Consider the following 23,919-nt stretch of genomic DNA (forward strand, 5'->3'; position numbering starts at 1 on the left):
TTAAAAATGAACAAATACAATTATATGAAATTTAGCCCTTTCCTAATAAATGTTTCATTATTACGTTTGAATAATTTATTTACTCAACATAAGAACATTGTATAATATCAATGTTTGATCTCCTAATGTTAGAAGTGATATATTTGCTAGAACAAACTTTATTATTATTATTAATTGACTGAGACATATACTATCAAAATGCCATTTTTGCATCAGGCAGTTCATTGCCAATAGTTTTTCAGCCAAATTATCCTTGAAAACAATGGAGTGATCAGGACCTATCCAGAACTAATGGATAAATAACTGCTTGTTTATTACTATGGTAAGCCAGTGAAAATGTTGCCAACAGTAAAATCCATTTAAAGCTTGAAAGTAATAGAATACTATTGTAGGATGAAATGGGGACTCATAGTTTAGTTCTGATTTCATGATCAATTGAAGAAAAGAGCAGATCTGTTTATTGTATGTTTCAGACATGTTTATTGTTTAATAAGAGAAATATCTTTATCGAAAAGGATGTTTGCATGTCTGCCTCTATGTGTATAAAAGCATGTATATGTGTGTGCATATACAAAATAGTTAATACCTCTTTCCAGATGTCCAGATGAATATTGAGTGTAGCTTATAGTTCCTCTTCTAATGATGTAAAGTCTAAAAAAACACCAAAGATTTGCATTTGGATGAGAAAGAAAATACTTGATTATATCTTTTTTTAAAAAAAACAACAACATATAAATTGCTTAAAATCTCTTAGTTTATCTTAAACTACAAATTATTAGAAGAAAATTGTATGATTGTTTTAGAATGGTTTTTATAATATGTATTTTTATAAACCTTGCAATAATACAGAAAGTTGACCAATTAGTCCCATTACAGACAATGGAAAATGAAAGAATTGTCAGAGCAACATCAAAACAGCTATTTTCTAAAATTTGAAATGGAAAGACTGGTTTTATTTGAAAATTCCGTATTAGGTTTCTAATGTGAAAATTATAGTGAGAAGGAAATAGTTAGTGTTAAATAGCATTTTGTGTGTTTTCTTATAGTTGTACTCCAGGGAATCTTATTTTGTGCATTCAAACGTGCCTTATTTTGTTATGCAGTTCTGTGAGGTAGAACAAAGTGGAATAATGCAGAAATTGTAAAACTGCAAGCAGAAAAGCATAACTACATGCAATATTTTGATTAAAATTAAAATTGTATTCAAAGATAGAACAATTAAATGATAATATGATATAAATTAATATCTTAGTGGTGTATCACACTAGCCTTAAAAGTTGAGCAGCTCCAGCATTTATTTACATTTTGGGACTATTATAAACTTGTCTTCAAAAGTTCTAAACTTTAGCAAAAAGAAAGGGGGAGAAACTGTTGCTGGCTTTCTGACAATGGCAGGGAGTGTGTTAAACCAGTGTAAAATTCAATTAAACTGTCTAGCCAGGTTTTTGAAGCTGAAATGCAGACCCTCTCAGTTAAGCTTCTTATTTTCCTGTGACCGACACCAGTGGTTACTGTGTTATGCCAAAATCAACAGGCTGTAAAGCACCTTGTTTCATGCTCCCAGCTGATCAATATTTTTATTTTCCAGGCTTGCCCAGAAATATGGAGGCAGTATCACCTAACAGTAAGTAGAAACACCTTTTTATTTTGTCCTACACCTGGCCTATTTACTCTTCTGTGAACTGCTGACCATAAAATAGAGACAAGGATCTTTTGAAGAAAGTTAATAAAATATCTAAGGAGAGTTAGAATTGAAGAATGCAAGAATATCTATGCTATTTTTTTCTTCCATGTTCTTCTAAACAGTTTGTGCAATAGAAATCACCTGTGGTAGTACCATATCAGTTTGCTGCTTATAGCTTCTTCAGAAGTACATAACAAGAATGAAATGTCTCCTTTAAAAACCAACATCACTAGACATATTGTGGACACTACAGAAACTGTTATAGTTTCATTGTTCTTGTGATTAGTTGCTTTGATGAGATACCAAAATTAGAAATAAAACAGATTTTTGATATCTGTTTATGAGGAACTTTATAAAGCACAGTCAGAACATACTAAAAAACTTTCACTTTAAGTGACTATTAATAGTATGTATATTTGTGGTAAACCATGCAAAGTTCGGTCTTCATAATTTATCTAACTATATCTGAATTTGTCATGGAAAATTAGAATAGCTGTTGGCAAATCATAAAGAGATGAACTGGCTCAAGAACAGAACTTATTTGTGAACTGTTTTTTCTTAGTTAGAAGAAAATATAGTTGATAGATGGATGATACATATGGCCACAACAGTGATTTTGAGTTCCCCTATTTTTCTCTATACTTTCGTATGACCTGTTTCTTTTTAATCTTATATACTTTTTACAATAATACATTTCTGAAATTTCCTTGATCATGCATTTGTTTGCAGAATCAGAGATGGCTTGAATAGGCATCATTATATAGTATGGCTGAGGTTTTCAAAATATTATGGTGTAGTTTCTCTATTCAAATAGGAATTTAATATGGAGAAACTACTTAGATTATTATTTGGCTACTTTAATCTTAAGGCTGCAAGAAGTATCACTTCTAAAAAAGTTTTTAGATGAATTAATAAATTTTCATTTAATACTGTCTTTTGGATTCTGAAAAGAAAGGATACAATCTGCTTGTGTGATTCTGATACAGGACTTTATATTTTTTATTGGTTCCAATATTGATCGAATAGAATAGAATATTCTCTATTAGCCAAATGTGATTAGACACACACAAGGAATTGCAAGTACATTAAAAACAATGTGTTATCTATCTAAATTGTTTTCAAAGAACATCATAAAATGAACACTACAAAATACAAAACGTGAAGCTCTTTATATTGATGTACCATGGGCATCTTTACATTAGTCCTCAAAATTATGAAATAACTACTAATTCATATTTGAATTTATACGCTCATGTTAAAACAATACATTCCACATTTGTCTAAGTACAGTTGAATCGAGTTGTAATATTTTGCAATAAACCAGAATATGAAGTATATAGGAAATCTGCAAAAGGAAAACAAATTTAGTGTAACATACTAATATATACCATGTAGATAATCTTTTAATCCTACTTATTATGCATGTTTATTAAAGGGTTATATAAAATGTGTGGTTATTTTCTCATGCATAAGCAAAATGTCTCTAATTAATTGCTATGAACGCTTCAGATCAATAGAACATATTTGTTATTTCTGAGACTTTGTAAATTTTATTCGTTTTGCTCTCTTACTAAGAGAAGGGGTGCCATCTATTGACTCATTGTGGTTACCACAGTCAAAATCATATTACCAATAACAATGGCTAAATAAAGTAGCTGATAGTTATGGATTGCCTTTATCCTTTTTCTGACAATTTTGGCATACCAAAAGTCTTGGTGACATTTTCAGAGTGCTGCCAGAATGAAAAGTGAAATAAGAGATTTGGAAAGCATGATACTGTAAATGAATACATATAGTTTTTAACAAACACATACTATAAATCATATCCTTTTTTATATTATGCATATTAAACATAAGCTCAGATTATTTCATAAATAGCGATGTGCTATTTTCAGGATTTTCTACGACTCATAAAATATGTACCCTTCAGCCTACATTAACACATTTTTTACATGTGAGTTGCAAATCTATCCACACTGCATTTTCCATTAAGTAGGTAAGATCCCTACCCATTTCATCTGGCTTAGAAGCACCTTACTTTCCCTGGTCTTCTTGACTTCCTATATATCATACTAACATTAAGGAAAACATATGACAGTTTTAGATGGATTTTATATTGATGAAAGATGAGTCCCTATGGTCTTATCAATGCAGAGAACTGTTGGCCTTGAGTACACATTGTTTGGGATTCAGAAGGGTGTATATGCAACAGAAAGGTGATGGCTGATTCTCCCTTCCACTAGCTGCCCTTAAGGCTTGCAAAAAGAATGGAGAAGGATGCTGTCTAGGAACCATGGGAGGCTGCTGACAAAAGATGAAGATTAGAACCATGTATGTACGTATGATGCTGTGGAAACGAATCATAATAGCACCATTACAATATATATCCTCCTAATTGAACGTTCTACTTCTTCAACTAGTAGAGCATCCTGGAAAATCAGTGATGATTATATACCAGTCGCTCTAGCTTGCTTTGTGCTTTCTGACTACTTTTTTTATTCATATACTTACAGATTGTCTTTTGATCATAATATTTTCAAGAAGATGTATGGGAGGGACAGTAATATAATTTAAGCTGTGAACAAAGACTGCTTTCTTTCATTCAGAGTTGTCCACAGTGATCCAAAATAGCAATATTCAGCTTTATTTTAATTATAATACAATTATAATTGTCAGGTTAAACAGCTTTAATAATGTGATGTTTTCAAAATTGTATTATTTTTTTCCACTAAAGTCTTATGTTGATTTATTAAAAAATGCCAGCCATACTGTGTTGGGTAGGATATCTTAGAATAAAACATGTATTGTGTCTTCATTGGAATTAATCATGATCAAAATATATTTAATTGAGATTTCACATGTACAGCAGGTGTCATATAAAGCAAGGTAAATCTTATAAAATTATGTTTATATGTTATATCAATCCTTTTCGAGGAAAGAGATTATCATCCATTTTAAAATAGCAAAGAGTATAATTTATAGATTACATACAAAATTGCATATGCAATAAGAATTGGTTTGGTTTAAAATCCTTTAGAGTAAAACGAATTTCAAGCAAAAACAAAGCTTTATCAGCATATGAACCTCTTTCTATTTTACTTGTGATGCTTTTCTTTATATTTAAAGCTATTTGGCAATGGATGATTTTTTTTCCAGGGGATTATGATTTTTTCTGTTACCGTGTTTTGTGCATGCACTTTCCCCATGATGACCACCAACACGTCATCACAATTTGCTACTGGACACTGTCATATAACAAGCTTTAAATTCATATTTCTGTTCATATATTAATATTAAAAGAGAACATAGAATTTCTAATTTAATAGACATATTTGAAATACATGATATTACAAACATGGTTTGCTTGTTTAATTTAAATGTAGATTTTTGGACTTTTACACAATTTTCTTTCAGTCTTCAAGCTAATCTCAGAAATAAGTTCCAAAGAAAAAGACTGAATGACATTACAAGTAAATGTGCCCAGCTTTGTTGTACTGAGAACTCTTCAGTTTTATTGTTTAGAATTTAACTTCAAAATGCTACCCTACAAAATTGAAAATATTTACCTCAATATTCTTGGGGATTGGATGAATGTGGAACTCATTTGAAATGATTACTAACTTCCATTGATGTTTGTGAAAGAAAAACTTCAGTAATAATAAGATTGGCAGTTAAGAGATACTTTATGTTGAAAATAAAACAATAAATCCTGACTTATTATTTAACCAAAGTGTGTAAATAAATTATAATAGAAAAGATTTGGTAGAGAACATATGGTAATTTTTTCTTTATTTTCTAGGAAACATTGCCTTGCATTTTAAAAATTTTCATTGAAAATGATTAAATATTTTGATATTATCAGAATTTCTTTAGTTACGTTGTACATAAATATATAATAATATCAAATTAATTTCTTAATTCAATCATTAATCCTTTTTTTGCTAGATTAGAACACTGCTAGAGTACATATTGAAATAGTTTTATCTTCCCAAATAAGTAAAAGTACATTATCTGGTGTGTAACAACAACACCGCTTTCCTACCTCCAATAATGGCAATACCATAATGAGATGGAATGGCAGCAGTATTTACTTTTAGTGCTGCTTTAGATATTACAGCTGTAATTCTGTGTGCATTATTTGGGGAGTAAGTTTCATTTGAATTCAGCAGAACGTGTCACTTAACATGCATGCACTCAACAAATGTTTCCAACATGCCAAGATGCTAGTCTTCTATATAAGGCACTTGATAAATTAATAATTCTTATTACATTGAAAATTGAGCTGTCATTTATATGTTGGATTGAGTAAAATGTAAAATAAGTTGGTTAAAAAAAAAAAGATTTTCCCTAACACAAGACAGCAAACATACATTATACTCCTTCCTTCCCTATTTTCCCCATAATAAGAGTTCTGTGAGATGGGTTGGGTTGGGAGAGAGAGTGACTGATCCAAAGTCACCCAACCGGTTTTCATGCCTGAACCAGCACTAGAACTCACAGTTTCCTGGTTTCTAGCCTGATGCCTTAACCACTACACCAAACTGGCTATTAATATTATTACAAGTGTTTGAAGTGTTTAATGTATTTAAATATTTACAGAAAGTCACTATTAGAAGAGAAAATATTCTGTACATGTTAACATTCCAAAAGCAGATTTTAAGATTACGGTAGGTTGTGGGGTGAAAGGGGAGGGAAGGTATCCCTTAATTGGATACATTGGGGAAATTTTCATATTTATTATTTATTTTTGCTTGTTGGTCACTTGTTTCTAAGGATTGGTATACGGTACCACTAACATCCCTTCATGTGTCAAATGTAGTTGCTGACTACAAAAGCTCCTAATAATAATAATAGCAGCAGCAACAATAACAACAACCATGTTTTTTTCTATTTTTAATTTGTTTTGTTTACAATGGACTTAGAAATATTTGCTTCCTTTTTGTGCCAATCATGTTTTAAAGGCCAACTTATCTGCGGCAGAATGTGAACGAAAATGTATAGTGAAGACTGATAGTATTGAGACTTAGTTATATTTTTTTACTTGTATTTGGATGACTGTCAAATTTGCACTTATGTTCCCTGATCCAGCAAGTGATACATACATCAGAATTAATTAACCCGCATGGATCTCCTAAACTGGATAAGAGTTATTGTGTCTAAAATTATTTCAAATTATCTGCTTTAAAAATCAGGATTTTCAAAACATGATCAGTATTAGAGTATTCTTTTCATTATTCCTATCATAGTTCAGAATAATGATTCTCAATCATTACACATGTTCCAATTTTGTCAAAGTAGCTTGATCGTTAATTTTTAGATCCTCATAAATGTTTGCAAATCTATATGAAATTATTAAAGTAATAGTGAGAAAGATAATGTGATGCAAAACTTTAAAAAATGATTAATTCAGCATACTGAATTAAAAATACACATTTGTTCAAATAAACTTTAATCTTTTCTTAGTTTTTTGGGAGAGAGGGAGAATATAGCTTCTATTTCTGCTGTGATTTTTTGAGGAAATACAATTCTCCTTAGAAGATATAGTTCCTTTTTTAAAAAAATAGATTCTTTAGGTTCCAATTAGGTTCTTTTATGATGATTGATAGGAATTAACAGAATTTGAGATTTAGTTTGACAAAGTATGTCTCCATTATTTGAAGTGAAATAACAATGAGCTACTGCATGTTTTACCTGTCAGACAGGTAAATATTTGTTCTCAATTAGATTGTGTGTAAAGTAGCATTGAATACATTTTAATAAGCCTTCAGGCTTAATATTTTAAATGTTGCATTGTATTACATGAGAAGGATTTAGAATGATTCTTGACTGTAAATATGACCTCTTGTAGTTAGTAAGTAGTAATTAGTAACATAAAGTCTTACGTTCATGGATACAGGTTGGTTGTGTTAATATTTTGAGTTATCCTTAAGATGAAAGTACAACATGCAACAAGGATTTTACGTCATAAAAATCAGAAGCATGAAATATTTTTAGTATATAAATCTGTTCAAGATAAATGACTTGCGGTTTTTAAAACATGTCGGCTGAATCTGAATTCCGCATATTAGTTTTTAATTTTAAAAAACCTTTTTACATAAAGTAAGCCACTGAATCTATAACTCAACTGAGGTGTTTTTATTGCCTTCAGTTCAGAATCACATCCTGATGCTATTGTGAAGGGTATGTCAAAGTGAGCTCAAGAGAGCCTGGCTTCAAATAGCTGCTTAATCATGAAGGCCCTATTGCCCTGGGATGAGGTCTACAAAGGCATTGCCAATTGCTTTAGGTTTTTGTTTTGTTGTTTTGAAAAGAAAATCCAGTGTTCTGGCTATTTCAGCAATATTTTTTGGGGAGCGGGTAATGCTAGTGTTGCAGAATATAACATTTTCCTGTTTTTTAATCAGATAACACTATATACAGGCTTATGTGATGGGGAAACAGCACCCTGGAATGGGACAATTTGCCCCAGCTGACTCGCCTCGGCCAATTCCAACAGGACGGTCACTGTAGCCAATTGCCGCGAGATAACTCGCTGTGGGACAATTCAATGCTGGATAACTCAAGAGGGGGACAAGTGAATTGTGAACTCTATGCTCTGGCTTACCCCAGCCTCAAGGACTTCTACCTTGAGAGGTTTAAATCTAAAGCAAGACAAGGCCCACTGCAATTTACTTGTCCCTCTCTTGAGTTATTCTGCGTGGAATTGTTCCGTGGCAAATTGGCTATGGTGAGTTGTCCTACCTCGACTTACTGCATCCTCTTACAACACTAGTAAATAAACAGGTACTGGAAGTTCCTGTGATTGTACAGTTGAAGTCTTGAGAATCAACATCACATAGGATTTCCTAGCCAAATATAAAACAACAGTATTTTTTTCATTTTGTTGTAAAGTAATGCCAAAACTATAATTGTTTGCAGAAGATTATGCAGAAGAATAAGACTTCACTGTGTGTCAGAAACTGTCACAAGCACATCCTTAATCATACAAAAAATAGCACTGACTTCCTAATTTTCATTCTTACCATTCTTGGTAATATTACCAAAATATAAATTAGGTATTATTACTTTTGCTCTATCTTTTCTGTTTTTCTGTGTTGGGTGAAAAATAGTGCAAGACAAAGTCATGGCAAAGATGAAGAATAAGTGAAGAAGCTTATAATCTAAGGGAATTGAACTAAGGTTCAAATCTCACCGGCTCAAGGTTGACTCAGCCTTCCATCCTTCCGGGATAGGTAAAATGAGGACTCAGATTGTTGGGGGCAATGGAAATATATATATACATTGCTTACTGGTGTACACCGCTTAGAGAGTCTTGCACTTAAAGCAGTATATAAGTCTCATAAATAAATAAATAAATAAATTGGTATTAAGTGTTATAAATTGGATGAGAATGGGAACAAGAGATTCCTGGAATGTTTTAATGGTGGCTCTTGTTCTGCTTTCTGCACTTACAAACCAGGCTTGAGTTCAGAGGGACTTCAAACAACTATGGTTAGTTCTTATTAAATGAAACCTCAAATGAGCTGAAGTCCTTTTCTCCAAGTAATAGCTTCTAAGGTGGTTTATATTTTCATTGATGGCTGAGAGGGATTTCTAACACAGATAGTTTACCATTGTCTCATGTTGAGAAAACATTTTTTTTCACAGCAAAAATACAATATCACATACAAGCTTGTGTTCCTTTGGCCCCCCAAACAAAGTGTTTGTCTCTTTGATTTCAGGAATCTAGAAGAAATCACCTGAAAGGAGTATTTTGGCCAAAGCACTTCATTTTGCTACCCGTTATTATTGTTTTGATGAATAGCTAGTAGCAAAGAGAAAAGTGCCTACTTGCAGCTGTTTCTTTCTCTTTATAGGTTGTATGCACTGAATTGTAGCCATAGATTCCCCCTGCCCCCATAAAAGGAATTCCTATTCACAGAAGGAACACTGAGCATAGAAAAAGCATTTTAATGTATAGGCTTTCTCTGAGAATAGATTAAAAATTTGGATTCAGAGCCTTACATCAACAAGATTTTCCATGAATTCTGGTGCTGTTCTCTAAACAGGAGTCCTTCTGTTAACCTTTCCTTCAATGGACATCCTCTCTTACTGAAATGGATAGTAATTTGCTATCTACTCATATAAATATATCAGCTATGCAAGTAAAAATATGACTCTTGGGTATGTTCATATTAAAATCAATAAATAGTCGAACACCAAGAGAATAAAATTATACAAAAGTTAAAAATGTTAAAACTTTTATTTATTAAACCTAGCTTTCGTCAAGAGCTCTTGACATCATCAGGGTGTAAACGGCAGTCGTTGGGAGGGCTTATATGCAGCCTCCAATCATTTGCGCTCGGCTCTTGGATCGTGTCATAGGTCCCAGCTGTGTGCGTTGTAATCCAAGTGTGTGTCCTGCATTGGGGTGTGGTTGTTTCTCACCCCTTCTACGTATGCTGTTACGTGCGTCTTTCTCGCTAGTTCTAAAATTAGCTGGGGTATTTCCCCTTTCCTTGCAGTTAGTGCATGTTTCACTAGTTTCCCGTTTGTGATTCTGTCTGTCACGGGCGGTAGTTGCTGTTTACACCCTGATGATGTCAAGAGCTCTTGACGAAAGCTAGGTTTAGTAAATAAAAGTTTTAACATTTTTAACTTTTGTATAATTTTATTCTCTTGGTGTTCGACTATTTATATATATATATATATATATATATATATATATATATATATATATATATATATATATATATATATATAGAGAGAGAGAGAGAGAGAGAGAGAGAGAGAGAGAGAGAGAGATCCTATATGTTCTTAAAGAGTTCCTTCATTCTCTATAGCTCATTTTCAGGGCTGCAACAGAAAGTCAATATTGCAAGTACTCTTTTTATAAGCAAAATTCTGTTCCAGATCAAAATTGTTTTATTTTATGGTAAATTAAAATGTTTCCCCTTTAATTTTGTGTGTATATGTATGTGTTTATAGCATTTTACAATAAATCATTTATAGGTAAATTAAATTTGTCCAACTCCAGAGTTGGGGGTTTATTTTTATATGTAAGTAGATCAAAAGTTATTTTATAAAAAAAAAAATCTCCCGTGGTTTTCCTTTGTATAAATGCAAATGAAAGTTTGGAAAAGGATAAATCAATTCCTAGAGATATTTAAAATTTTTGCCCTCTTATTCCCCAATGTGAACATCAGATGTCACATTTCTATTTGCCTTTGGTGTTTTGTTAAGTTCAAAAGTATCTGTTTCTAATTAGAAGCCTGTTTGCTTGTTGAATATATTATTCCTTTTTGTTGAGAAAGTTGACTCCTCTCTTTCTTTGCCAAACTTAAAGCTATAGATGTTATGCAGTAACATCCTAAAATTCCATGAGTGTACAATATTTACTCAAATCTAGAACAAGGAATGATTTTGCAATTTTTTTTCTATATAAAAATTTAGACCTATATGGATCTACATCAGATAGCCAGTGAAATTATGTGTACATTATATAAAAGTTTGAGAGGAACTGGAATAGAAGATCTGAAATATAACTGGTATAAGCTAAGTATTCCAAATCACTTAATCAAGAATAATTATCCTTTCTGCCATATCAAGAGTATAATATGTGATTTGCTGTTATCTTTTCTGCTGTGTGTATAAATACCTACCTCTAGATGAAAAGTCTATGTGCTTGAATATTCCTGTCTTCTCTGAAAGATTAGAAAGTGTACTGTAAAAATAATTTAAACACAATAGCTTTTAAAAAGGAATAGTGAGGTTTTTAAAAATTGTCCCAGGTGTAAAAATGGGCCAGAGCTGGTGAAAAAGTGGGATGAATTTAATGGGGATAAAGTATTGATATAGAAGCTAGTTTGATCTAGTACAGGCATGTCCAATCTGTGGCCCCACAAAGTAATTTCTTTATAATAAAAATATAAAAAATAAAGGAAGTTCGTTATTTATATACAATACTATATATATATATATATATATATATATATATATATATATATATATATATATATATATATATATAGAGAGAGAGAGAGAGAGAGAGAGAGAGAGAGAGAGAGAGAGAGAGAGATTATATGTGGCCCAAGACAATTCCTCTTCATTGTTGTAGCCCAGACAAACCAAAAGGTTGGACGCACCTGGTGTTGTGGTTAAGGCACCTGACTGGAAACCAGGAAAATTAATTCTAATATGGCCTTATGCATGAAAGACAGCTGGATGACTTTGGGCCAGTCACTGTCTCTCAGCCCAATTCATAAACTGAAATGAAGTCTATAGAAAGTGTAAAGTCATGGACACTTCAGACTTAGTAAAAATCAAATTATACAAATAGATCAGCTATGTCAGGGGTGTCAAACTCAATTTCATTGAGGGCTGCCTCAGCATTGTGGTTGCCCTCGGGGGGCTGGGTGGGTGTGGCCAGGGTGGGTGCAGCCTACTGGGTGGGCGTGGATGGAGTGGGTGTGGCCTACTGGGTGGGCATGGCCAGCTCTACATCGTTCGCATCAAGGGTGCCTGTGGGGGCCTGGGCAGAAGTGAGACAGATCTGAGGGTCTCTGGCAGAAGGGGGTGGGACCAGGGCAAGTGCCAAGGCATGGTCCATTTCTTCATTCCTCACAAAGGGTGACACTTCTCCAGCATGCACCCAGGGTGTGGGGCCGACGCGGCAGGGGCTGGTTCCTTGCTGTTTGTAGATGACCTTGTGGAGCTAAGACTGAATGTGTTTCAGTATAGATGGCCACCACAAAATTGTACATTGGCTCCCGGCCAGTCTGGGCCAGGGACAAGGCAGTGGGGGCCGTTCCCTCACTGTCTCCAGGATGGCTTTACAGGCCACATGAAACCACTTCGCGGGCTGCATCCGGCCCCCAGGCCTTGTGTTTGACATGTCTGAGCTATGTGTTATATTGACAAATAACTGTCAAAGCTAGCTTTTGTAGCTTCAACAAATCTATGTAGGGACGTTACCCCAGTGTGGAGTTCACGTTGTAATGAAAAGAATTCATCCAACAAGAAGCAAAAGGTATTACACTGAAGCTGCTAGCTTTTAGTAGAATAAATGTAGTGCATGCTTGCAAATTTCATAGCAAGTTCATTTGCTTCCAGTCTCATGGAGTGAAAAGAAGTCATAAAAGAAATGAGCATGCCTTCCATACCCTGAAATGTCCATACAACATGGATGCATGTAGTGGCACCAACAGGAGTGGCCAGGGATTTTCAAAATACATCTAGGCCTGGTAGTTGAGCACTTCTGCTAGCCAATTCTGAAATTCAATTTTACCATGATATATGGTAAAGTAATATATGCATTTATTCTATGCATACATTTTCCAATTGCTAATTATATAACATTTTTTCTTTTAGTCACATTCTATAGCTTTTAATTTTCCCATGTCTTGTGTCTATATTAATATTTAAAAATGTAATATTTAGAAGTCATGGAGACACATGCCTATTTTTCATGCACACTGAAAATATAAACAGAAGAAGTGCAATGAAAATTATTGATTTTGGACAATAAGATGTTTTCTTTACTTTTTATCTACAAAACTACAACTTGATCTTTTTTTCTTCCTGAACTCATCTGTATCATAACTGCAGGTTATTTTATTGATATTTTATTAAATTCAATGGTAACTTCTGCAGTTTTAGATGCAACTTGTAAAACATATTGCACATATTTGCCCAACTGAAGTTGATGAATATGACTTATCAAACAATGAAACAGATCACTGATCTGAAATGCAACATTTCATTTTAAATTAAAAATTCACAGGCAAAGTAAACTAGTGGCGCAAGTAGGAAATTAGACAAAGAAAAGGAAAATAGTATTTTGTCCATTCTAATTTTGTTTCTTTGCTTCTCACTAATTTCCATTTCCTCACTGATAGTTACCAAAAACGCTTTCAGGTGTAATATTTTTCTCTGATACCAGAAATTGCAGGTTTAAACATAATAAAAATCTAGCTTCTGCTCCATTAAACCTGTTTTAAAATGGGGCTTCGTTATTTGCTTCCAGATGAGGTTGCCCATTACATGTTCATCTTATGGAAAAAGCATGATAATAACCAGTGCCAAGAGGAGCACTCTATCAGTATTACTACATGCCTATCGCAGAAGAAATACAGTATGATTCTGGTCAAGAATTGAATTGAATTCCCAAGGAAGGTGTAGCCACCAAGGGAAACCTCGTATCACTCTAACTAGCCCATGGAAGCTAAATACTCTTCTTATAAAGCCTTTGTAAGTCTTTCAGTATCATCTGTTCTCTTAATGTATGCCTTTTTTTTATGAAAATGAAGGAAGTTACATTAATCAGCACAATGTAGAGTGACTGCAAGTATATGTCCATGTAAACCCTGTCATGATATAAATCAATATTTGGTAGTTTAAATTGGATGAATAGATAGCTGCTTATCTACAGCTGGATTATTCCATAGCAAAAGGAATTTTAGAGTTCTCTTTTAGTGGAGCCCTTTGGCCTCTTCATTTACCTACTTTAGATGACAATAAATGAACTGTTTCCAATTTTAAAATCTTTGCTGGAGAATACCTCTCTTGATGGATCCTACTATAATTTAGGATTTATTCATCAATTTCATACCTTAAATAAAAGCAAGTTCAAAAATTGTTGACTGGCCCTTCCCACCAGGACTTTTTCTATGTTAGTTGTCTGTGGCAACTGCCTCTATAGCCAGGTTCTGTTTTGGCTTTATTCTGGTCTCTTATCCTTAATCTGAATACTGTCAATCTTGGCCAAATACTTAACATGCTATTTTATGCTTTTTTATTTGATCTAATTTATTGGAAGCCTCACCTCAATCACTGGAAGGGCTGATGCCGCCTTATCAAAATGACTAGAATTTGTTGTGTTCATTAGTTTTCAATGTTTTGTTTTTTCTGAACATTTTTCTGTTTTTTTCAAGAAACATTTAGATTCATTTTTCATGAGAGCACATAACAGTTCTTTTTTAATATATCTCCAACTTGTACAGCAATGAAAATGGTTTTTTTATCCTCAATTCAATAATTAATAATAATAATAATAATAATAATAATAATAATAATAATAATAATTATAAAGTTGGAAGGGACCTTGTAGGCCATCTAGTCCAACCCCCTGCTCAAGCAGGAAACCCTATACCATTTTGGACAAATGGCTATCCAGTTTCTTCTTAAAAACTTCCAGTGTTGGAGCATTCACCACTTCTGGAGGCAGGTTGTTCCACTGGTTAATTGTTCTAACTGTCAGGAAGTTTCTCCTAAGTTCTAGGTTGCTTCTCTCTTTGGTTAGTTTCCATCCGTTGCTTCTCGTCCTGCCTTCAGGCGCTTTGGAGAATAGCTTGACTCCCTCTTCTTTGTGGCAGCCCCTGAGATATTGAAACACAGCTATCATGTCCCCCCTCATCCTTCTCTTCGTTAAACTAGACATACTCAATTCCAGCAACTGTTCCTTATATGTTTTAGCCTCCAGTCCCCTAATCATCTTTGTTGCTCTTCTCTGTACTCTTTCTAGAGTCTCAACATCTTTTTTACATCGTGGTGACCAAAACTGGATCCAGTATTCCAACTGTGGCCTTACCAAGGCATTGTAAAGTGGTATTAATACTTCACGTGATCTTGATTCTATCCCTCTGTTAATGCAGCCTAGCACTGTGTTGGCTTTTTTGGCAGCTGCAGCACACTGCTGGCTCATATTTAAATGATTGTCCACTAGGACTCCGAGATCCCTCTCACAGTTACTACTATTGAGCAAGGTACTCCCTATACTATACCTGTGCATTTGGTTTTTCTTGCCTAAATGTAGAACCTCACTGTCAAGCCCCTGGGCTTGCCATGGGCCGGGAGATGGGGAGCACACAGCCAGCAGCCAACCAATGCCCGTCTGTGGGTCCCGATAACTGCCCAGCTCCCGACAATCAGCTGGGAGTTGGGTCGGGTCTGAAGGTTGGCAGGGGACCGGCGAAGCCGCGAGGAACGGCCCGGCCCGGTTTCCCCATCTATCCCTTCGTCCAGATCGTTGATGAAGATGTTGAAGAGCACTGGGCCCAGAACAGAGCCCGGGGGCACCCCATTACACATTTCCCTCCATGTAGATGCGGTTCCATTGAGGACCACACGCTGAGTACGGCTGGTCAGCCAGCTACGGATCCATCTGGTGGTGATGCTGTCTAACCCACATTTTTCTATCTTATCAAATAGTAGGTTGTGGTCTACTTTGTCAAATGCCTTACTGAAGTCTAAGTAAATTATATCCATAGCATTCCTCTGGTCCAATTAAATTAATTATTAGTTTATTTGTGGAAAAAACACATGGAATAGTCTTTCATAATGACCCCCAATTGTATGAATTGCGTTTTTTAAGTTGGCTTGAAAGACTTTTTCCAATACATACTTTTTGCTAATTGGAACATGATAAGCCACGGACAGAGTTCTCTAATTTTTTAGGCTACACATGCTAACAGGAAGAGTTGTCAGTGTGTATTAATTTAATGCATTTTAAATGTTCAGCCAAAATTCTAGTTGAGTGTTCAATGCAGTCCAGCCAACCTTCAATCATAGTAAATTTTATTTTACCTTAGTTAATTAAATGTTCTGCTTTTCAGATCATATTGCCTCAGGAAGTGGCTTGTGTCAGTAAGGAATTCACTAGAGTTAGTAGCATACACTATGTATTAATGGAAAAGATGAAACATATTCCGAGATTTTTAAAGCAAGTTGCAAAACAAGAAAGGAAAAATATAAAAAAACCTAACCTGTTCAACAGTGCAAAGGTGCTTTCTTTAGAAAAGTGTTTTCTCTTTGGTTTCTTTAAGTGTTGATTCCTGGTGACTACCTGGACAGGTTCCTCAAGTTTCCTTGACAAGATTTTACAGAAATGGCTTGCTCTTGCCTCCTTCCTAAGGCTGAGAAAGAATGATTGGCCCAAGGTCAACCAGCTGATTTTGTGTAGGACTAGAACTCATGACCTTCTGGTTTCTAACTCAGTGCCTTAACCAGGGGTAGGCAATCTTGGCTCTTTTATGACTCGTGGACTTCAGCTCCCAGAATTCCTGAGCCAGTCATGCTGGCTCAGGAATTCTGGGAGTTGAAGTCCACGAGTCATAAAAGAGCCAAAGTTGCCTACCCCTGGCCTTAACCATTATGCCAAAGAGACTGTCTCTTAGGGAAGGTACAAGTTACATTTCTGGACTGAGTGCAACATATAGTATGCTGGGGGCCACATTTTTTCCTTCCCCCAGTCCCCAAGTAAGATTAAGGCAGAGAAGTGGATTGGGCCAGGAAAACTGCTCACATTTTTAAAAAATTAAACATTTAATTTATTACAGTTACTAAATACAATTAATGTTATGGGCAACATGCAGCCATCCCTGGCTGTTAGTCAGAAAAGCAAGGTCAGAATTACTAATTGTTTGGGGGGTCATTAGGAAATAGTAACGTTGGCTAGGCTAGGAAGTTAAAGCAATTTTCAGAAAAAGGCAAGAGAAAATGTCTTCCATGTTGTTTCTGCAAAAACTGTATTCTACAAAAACTAATACAGGAGAAGTTGAGCTCAGCCTGAAGAAGACTTTGCCTTAACACAATTATTCCCTATGCATTTAATAATTTTCATCTTTCATAGAAATAGTGCAGATATTTACTAGTCTTCTGGCCATTGGCAGAATGCTTGCTCTTTTGACTTTGCTATTAGCAATCACAGCAGACGTCTTTCTGGCAGCTGTTTGTTAAAATCTGTACTGTATCCAGATACCAAAATTCTAGTTAAGCAGAGAGCTGTCAACTTTTGCAACAGAGTTTGGAAGTTATGCTAACGTGGATTCATTAATCCTCATAATTGTAACCTGCACCCACTGTAATGTGTACTATGCGGTAACCCGCTTAAGATAGTACACTATTAACCTTGAAAGCCCCCAGGCCTTTCCCATCAAAAGGCAGAGCATTTTGGCTTTGTCCCCATCTAGAAATCATAATGTTGCAGCAGTCCTGCTTTCTTTAAAAACAAAACAAAATGCAGCCCTTGGCTATGAAAATGTTCATTTCTTATCTTAAATCATCCGTATTTATTGACAGCATGCAATTTCTGCAGAGTTTGGGGTTTTTCCCCCTTCCAAATTCCAAATGCGGTTTGGGCAAAAATCATGTTAATGTTCATAGAGTATTTTTGTCAAAAAAAGGCACAGTGATTCTTCACTAGATCAAAAGCAGCTTTGCATTTTAGTGATTCTAAAATGGCTACTGGGTTTGGAAGTAAGCTGGTTTATTTCTAGCTCAGCTGCGTGTAACTGGAAATGCAAAAAACAAAAAACAAAAAAAAACAAAATACAGGAAATATTTTTTTGCAGCAGTGAAGCTCAGCTAAGCTTGTGGGCAAGACATTTCCCCTTTGGAGAGAATTCTTGCTTTAAAGGAGGTCCTTTAAAGCAGGGGTCGCCAATGCTGTCAACTTTGTGAGTTGAGTTGAAGTCTACAAGTCTTAAAGTTGCCAAGGTTGAGGACCCCTGCTTTAAAGGGAATGCTGGCCTGATTTGCGAGAAATGAAATTAATAAGAACATTGTTTTCCCCCTTCGCTTTGAACATTGTGTGTCCAAGACACTTCTAGTGATTTTTATTATAGTACCTGCCACCATAAAACCACCTTCTAAATTGTGAAACTGAAAAGATATTTGATTGCTACAAGATCAGCAATAATGAAATGTGTTTTTGGTCTTGGTGTTTTTTGTTTTTTTTTTTTGTTGGCTAGTTGTCTGGCTGTACAGTTGTGGGCCCTGTGACTCCCAAGCTCTCTAGGCAACTTACAATTTAAAATATGAAATACAAAACGTGCAATAAAGAATGATGAATTTTCCTAAAAACTGTGTGTGTGTGTGTGTGTGTGTGTGTGTGTGTGTGTGTGTGTAGGTCTTTGGTTATTCGGGTTTTCTCCCGCGTCAAATTGGAAGTGTCTTGGTGACATTTCAACAAAGTCCCATTCAACTTTCACTCTGTTCCAGACCTGAGAGAATAGCCAGGTCTTTAAAAGTTTCCAGAATGCCATGGGAGCTATCTAGATTTCAGGGGAGGGGGTATCATTCTAGAGGGCACACTTGTTTCAGTAAAGGCATACTTTCTGAATCCACAAGTTGACCCAGGGACTGCCCATTTTGCCCAGTCACACCAGTTTTTATGTCTCCAGCATGCTATACAAATTACAGGTCTAATTGGTGTGAAGGCCACTGGCAGGTACTGTGCATACCGAACTACATCTGTTTGTTTGTTTATTCATACATACAATTTGTATGGCTGTCTGTATAATGAATGATTCTGGGTGGTATACAAAGTGAAAACAATAATCAAAACAGGTCAAATAACGAATGTCTGAGTGGCAAATAGCAATTCCCACTTAACAGTAAAACTTATCAGATGGTATAACTCACCTAACTTCGTGGCCTAAGCACTTTTGGGAAAGATTGGAAATGAAAAAGATAGAAAATATCCTCAATTCTGTCCGATGTGTTGATTCTTTTGTTAATGAACACATTGAAGAAGGAATGATTGTGAAAATAGTTTGTTGCCAGTTTAGCATTTACACCTGGTGTTTTCTTAATGAAGTGAAAGATTATTGTCATTATAACTAGTTGCTATATCCAATTCTATTTCTAAGCTTACTTCAGATTTACTGATTACTTCCCAATCAGTAAATTTTTACTCTCATAAACTGTATGTCCTCTTATTTTTTTCTATGTTGAATCAGTGTTCAATAGATTGCCTTGATCTATTCTACTATTTATACAATTTGAGTATAATTTGATCTACGTTGCTTCTTCCTGAATTAGATGATTAGTAAGCAAACTCTATCAATTACTTTTTTGAAAGGCAGAAAACACTTCCATTTGATAGCTTTCCAAAATATATTTTACACATCATGATTCTTACAGAAATGCCTGCTTTGGTTTTGATGGAAGCATTGATTTGTTTCAGAAATAATTTGTAGTATTATATATTTTTTTGAAATTTAGTTATTTTTAATTTTAAAAATTATATGTATAGATACAAAGATATAAGTGCATTCAGAAAGTATTCAGACACCCTTTACTTTTGACAATTTTGTTATGCTGCAGCCTGATTCTACAGTTGTTGAAATTCATTTTTTTCTCATTAATCTACACTCAGTATTCTATAACGACAAAGTGAAAACAGAATTTTAGAAATGTCTGTAAATTTATTAAAAAGAAAAAACTGAAATATCACATTGGTATTAAGGATTCGGACCTTTTGCAATAACAGTTGAAATTTAGCTCAGGTGCCTCCAATTTCTCTTGATGGTTGCTGACACGTTTCTACATCTTGATTGGAGTCAATCTATGGCAGAGGTCTTCAAACTTGGCCCTTTTATGACTTGTGGACTTCAACTCCCACAATTCCTCAGCCAGCTTTTGGAATTTGCAAAAAAAAGTACCTGAAGGACTCTCAGACTGTGAGAAACAAGATTCTCTAGTCTGATGAAACCAGAACTGTTTGGCTTCAATTCTAAATGTTACCAGGCACCGCTCATTACCTGCCCAGTACCATCCCAGCAGTGAAGCATGGTGGTGGCAGCTTCATGCTGTGGGGGTGTTTTTCAGCAACAGGGACTGGGAGACTGGTCAGCGTTGAGGGAAAGCTGAACGGAACAAAGTACTGGGATATCCTCAATGAAAACCTGTTCCACAGCACTCAGGACCGCAGACTGGGCGAAGGTTCTTTTTCCAACATGACAATGATCTTAAGCACACAGCTAAGACAACACAGGAGTGGCTCTAGGACAGTGTTTCCCAAACTTGACAATTTTAAGGCATGTGGACTTCAACTCCCAGAATTGCCTTAAAATTGTCAAGTTTGGGAAACACTGCTCAAATTGCCTTAAAGTTTGGGAAACAGTCCTCAAATTGCCTTAAAATTGTCAAGTTTGGGAAACACTGCTCTAGGATATTCACAGAGTGAATATCCTAGAGTGGCCCAGCCAGAGCCCTGACTTGAACCCTATCAAACATCTCTGGAGAGACCTGAAAATGGCTCTCCACCAATGGTTGCCATCCAGCCTGACTGAGCTTGAGAGGATTTGCAAGGAAGAATGGCAGAAAATCTCCCAATCCAGGTGTGCAAAGCTTGTGTCTCACCCAAAAAGAATTGAGGCTGTAACTGTTGCCAAAGATGCTTCAATAAAGTACTAAGTGAAGGGTCTGAATACTTATGCCAATGTGATTTTTCAGTTTTTTCTTTTTAATACATTTATAGACATTTCTAAAATTTTGTTTTCAGTTTGCCATTATGGGGCATTGAGTATAATTAATGAGAAAAAAAATTCAACAATGCACTGTAGATATAGAACCATTTTATTCAATATGGCCTCGTGCCATGATTTGGGGCTTCATACTGACCTTGGTGAGAAACAAGATATTGTTTCTTGTTTCAGAAAAGCATTTGGCTAGATTTAGGAAGGTTATTCGATTCTAAGGTAGTTTTCATTATATACTTATTTATTTATTTGCTGCCTATCTCACCGTGGAGCTACTCTAGGCGGCTTACAAGAATACAAAAAGAAGAAGAAAATGAAAAAGTGTAAATAAAACAGAAGTAAAATAATAGAACAATAAAATAGAAAATGAAAAAGAATACAAGAAAAATATATCAATGTGATAACAAATGTATATAAACTTTAATATGTTTAGGATAGCTAAATATATTTTAACTAAAGGCAGATCTCCCTTATGAAAGTATTCTTGGGACAGGTAGTCACTACTGGATATATCAAGATATAGAACAATAGATGATGTAGATCAGTGGTTCTCAACCTTTTTAATGCCACGACCCCCAACCGGTCGTAAGTCGAGGACTACTCAACCGGTCGTAAGTCGAGGACTACTCAACTGGTGCAGCACCGTTTGCAGAATGGACTTTTGGCAGGCTCAGCAGGGCAGAGACAGCCTGGACAATTCCTATTGGCTTTTGAAAGCCAATAGAATTAGACTCTATTCAAGAGAGCCTATTCTATTGGCTTTCAAAAGCCAATAGAATAAAAGGGAGTAGCACAGCTAAGGAAAAGGGGAAAAAATGGCGGAGTGTGTTGTTTGGCGACCCCCGTGAAATGGTCATTCGACCCCAAATGGGGTCCCGACCCACAGGTTGAGAACCACTGATGTAGATAGATAAGAGTCTAAATAATTGTAACTTCACTAGAGATTGAACGGTCATACAAATGGACCACTATTTTCTTATCCATATGAGAGGCAGAGTATAATTTACCACTTATCTTGAACAAATGATTCTTACCTATTGAAAGAATCTTATGCTTGCTTTATATCTCTGAAATTCCAATTTACTACTAACAGGGCAATTAGAATATTTTTATTTATTTAGTATTCAAAATATGTTGAAGTCTTCCAGAACCAAAAGCCTGTCTTTATGTTGGGGGAGATTTATGGTGAGAAATTTTTAAAATTATTTTGTTTATTATGAAACGGGAATGAAACATTATATTCTCCTATTTGAACCTGTTAATACAACCAAGAAAGAAAATCCATCTCATATTCTGCTGCTCTCTCAAATTATAAGCCCACTAATGTGGTATAGAAAGAAGACATATTTATCAAAGCATTGTTCATTACAGAATTGCCTCTATAAACCAAACACAAATAGCTTGGCATATGGAATATCCACCATGTTTGCATTTGTAGGTTAGATCTGGTTTGAAATTATTTTGATTGCTACCTACATTAAATAGTGCAGCCCAAGTATAGCATAACATGCATTGGATGACTTTAATTATGATATAAGAGGGCTATGTGAAAAAAAAAATTTTTTTGCACCTGTTACTTTCTTGTGGTGTATTCATTCGTTTTTTTCCCTAACTGAACAAATATGTTAACACACAGTTCCCTTTTATTAAAAAAAAATGCAAATGCTTTTCATATTATGGGTTATTTTTGTCATTTCCTGCATAGTAAAAATAATGGCTAAGTGCAGGGTGTCAAAAACTAGAAATATACTTGGGATTTGCCTAACTGTTCAGTGCATATTAACCAAATATTTTCAATTATGTACATCTGTTACTTTTAAAGGCATTGTAGAAACATTTGTGCAGCTAATTTATAAATGCATGTACATAAATGCCAATATATTAGGAAGGTTCTAAAATATAATTACAATTACAGTTGAACTTGTGTTCCTATATAACGGATGTTAGTTTCCTTCATAAATCCATCTTTCCTTTCTCACACCCATATTTCCAATCAACATCAAAGCTCATAGTCCTTTCCCATCCTCTTAGTTAAAAGGGGGTCCTTTGTGAGCCAGGCCATTTGTCCATCATTGTTTGAGGTCCAAACATTGGCAAAATGCTCTGTCACTGATCCAGAGTGTTGTGAATGGCAGCTCCACCCTGACAATTGCAAGTGGTGCCTAGAAATATTCCTGAGAGGATTATTTAACCTTTCAATTTAGGGGGCACAAAGCCCGGCTGATTAATGAACTTTCTGATGGATGCTGATAAGCGGATCTGTTTCTTTATTTCCTCTAAAAGTGATTTTTCCTTTTTCCCCATATTACTATAATCTTGAACATAAAATGTGGCAAATAGATTAAAAAAAAAAAAAACAGCACTGGAGTTTATCTGGTTGGCAAACTGGAGGAGCTAAATTAAAATTGGTAATGAAAGCGGCGGCTGAGCCCCGTGCATGGCTTTTTTAAAATGTGGTATGTATTTTGAAGAGACTGCCTCCCCTCTTTGCTTGGTAGTGACTCTGCTTTGGTACACAGTCTGGACTGGTTTCTGTTATCCACCCCTCACCCCCCAAAAAATGAGTTGTGTTATCTGGATGACTGCAGACACATATGCATCCCCCTTTCTCACTGCATGGGCAGACAAGGTCGATAGCATTACAAGGTATTTGTGGCAGTGCTTGTTTCAGTTTTCAGAACTGCCAGTTTCCAGCCAGATTTGAATTACAAAAGAAGAAGCTGGCATGAAAATTGAAAGGGTTTATCGGCTAGTCTGAAGCCTCATAGCACATTGCTTATTTATGCAGTCCATTTGCTCCAGGAATGTTTTTTTTTAAGAGGGGGGAAATACATTTTTTAATAAGGTCATAAAGACCCAGATATGTTTAAGATGGCAAAATAAAATATAGATAGATACCTGTATCTTTCAATGAAACGATTTCATTTAATGTTGCACATTAATTTAGAAGAGCATTTATGTTGCTGTCATAAATGTGAATGTTTAGTGTGGGTG

At 35.1% G+C, this 23,919-nt stretch overlaps 1 protein-coding gene across 2 annotated transcripts in view; it reads left to right on the forward strand.

Annotated features, from left to right (window-relative positions):
- Window positions 1-23,919, forward strand: part of ZCCHC7 (zinc finger CCHC-type containing 7) — a 152,283-nt gene that overhangs the window by 107,685 nt on the left and 20,679 nt on the right. For both annotated transcript variants that reach the window (XM_039344816.1, XM_039344817.1), the window contains one exon: window positions 1,589-1,624. In XM_039344816.1, the coding sequence (XP_039200750.1) occupies window positions 1,589-1,624 (36 nt within the window). The remainder of the gene's footprint in view (window positions 1-1,588; window positions 1,625-23,919) is intronic.

The sequence above is a fragment of the Crotalus tigris genome, unplaced genomic scaffold (assembly GCF_016545835.1).
Source record: "Crotalus tigris isolate CLP2741 ecotype Arizona unplaced genomic scaffold, ASM1654583v1 scf7180000017939.2460400, whole genome shotgun sequence".
NCBI classification, from domain to species: Eukaryota; Metazoa; Chordata; class Lepidosauria; order Squamata; family Viperidae; genus Crotalus; species Crotalus tigris.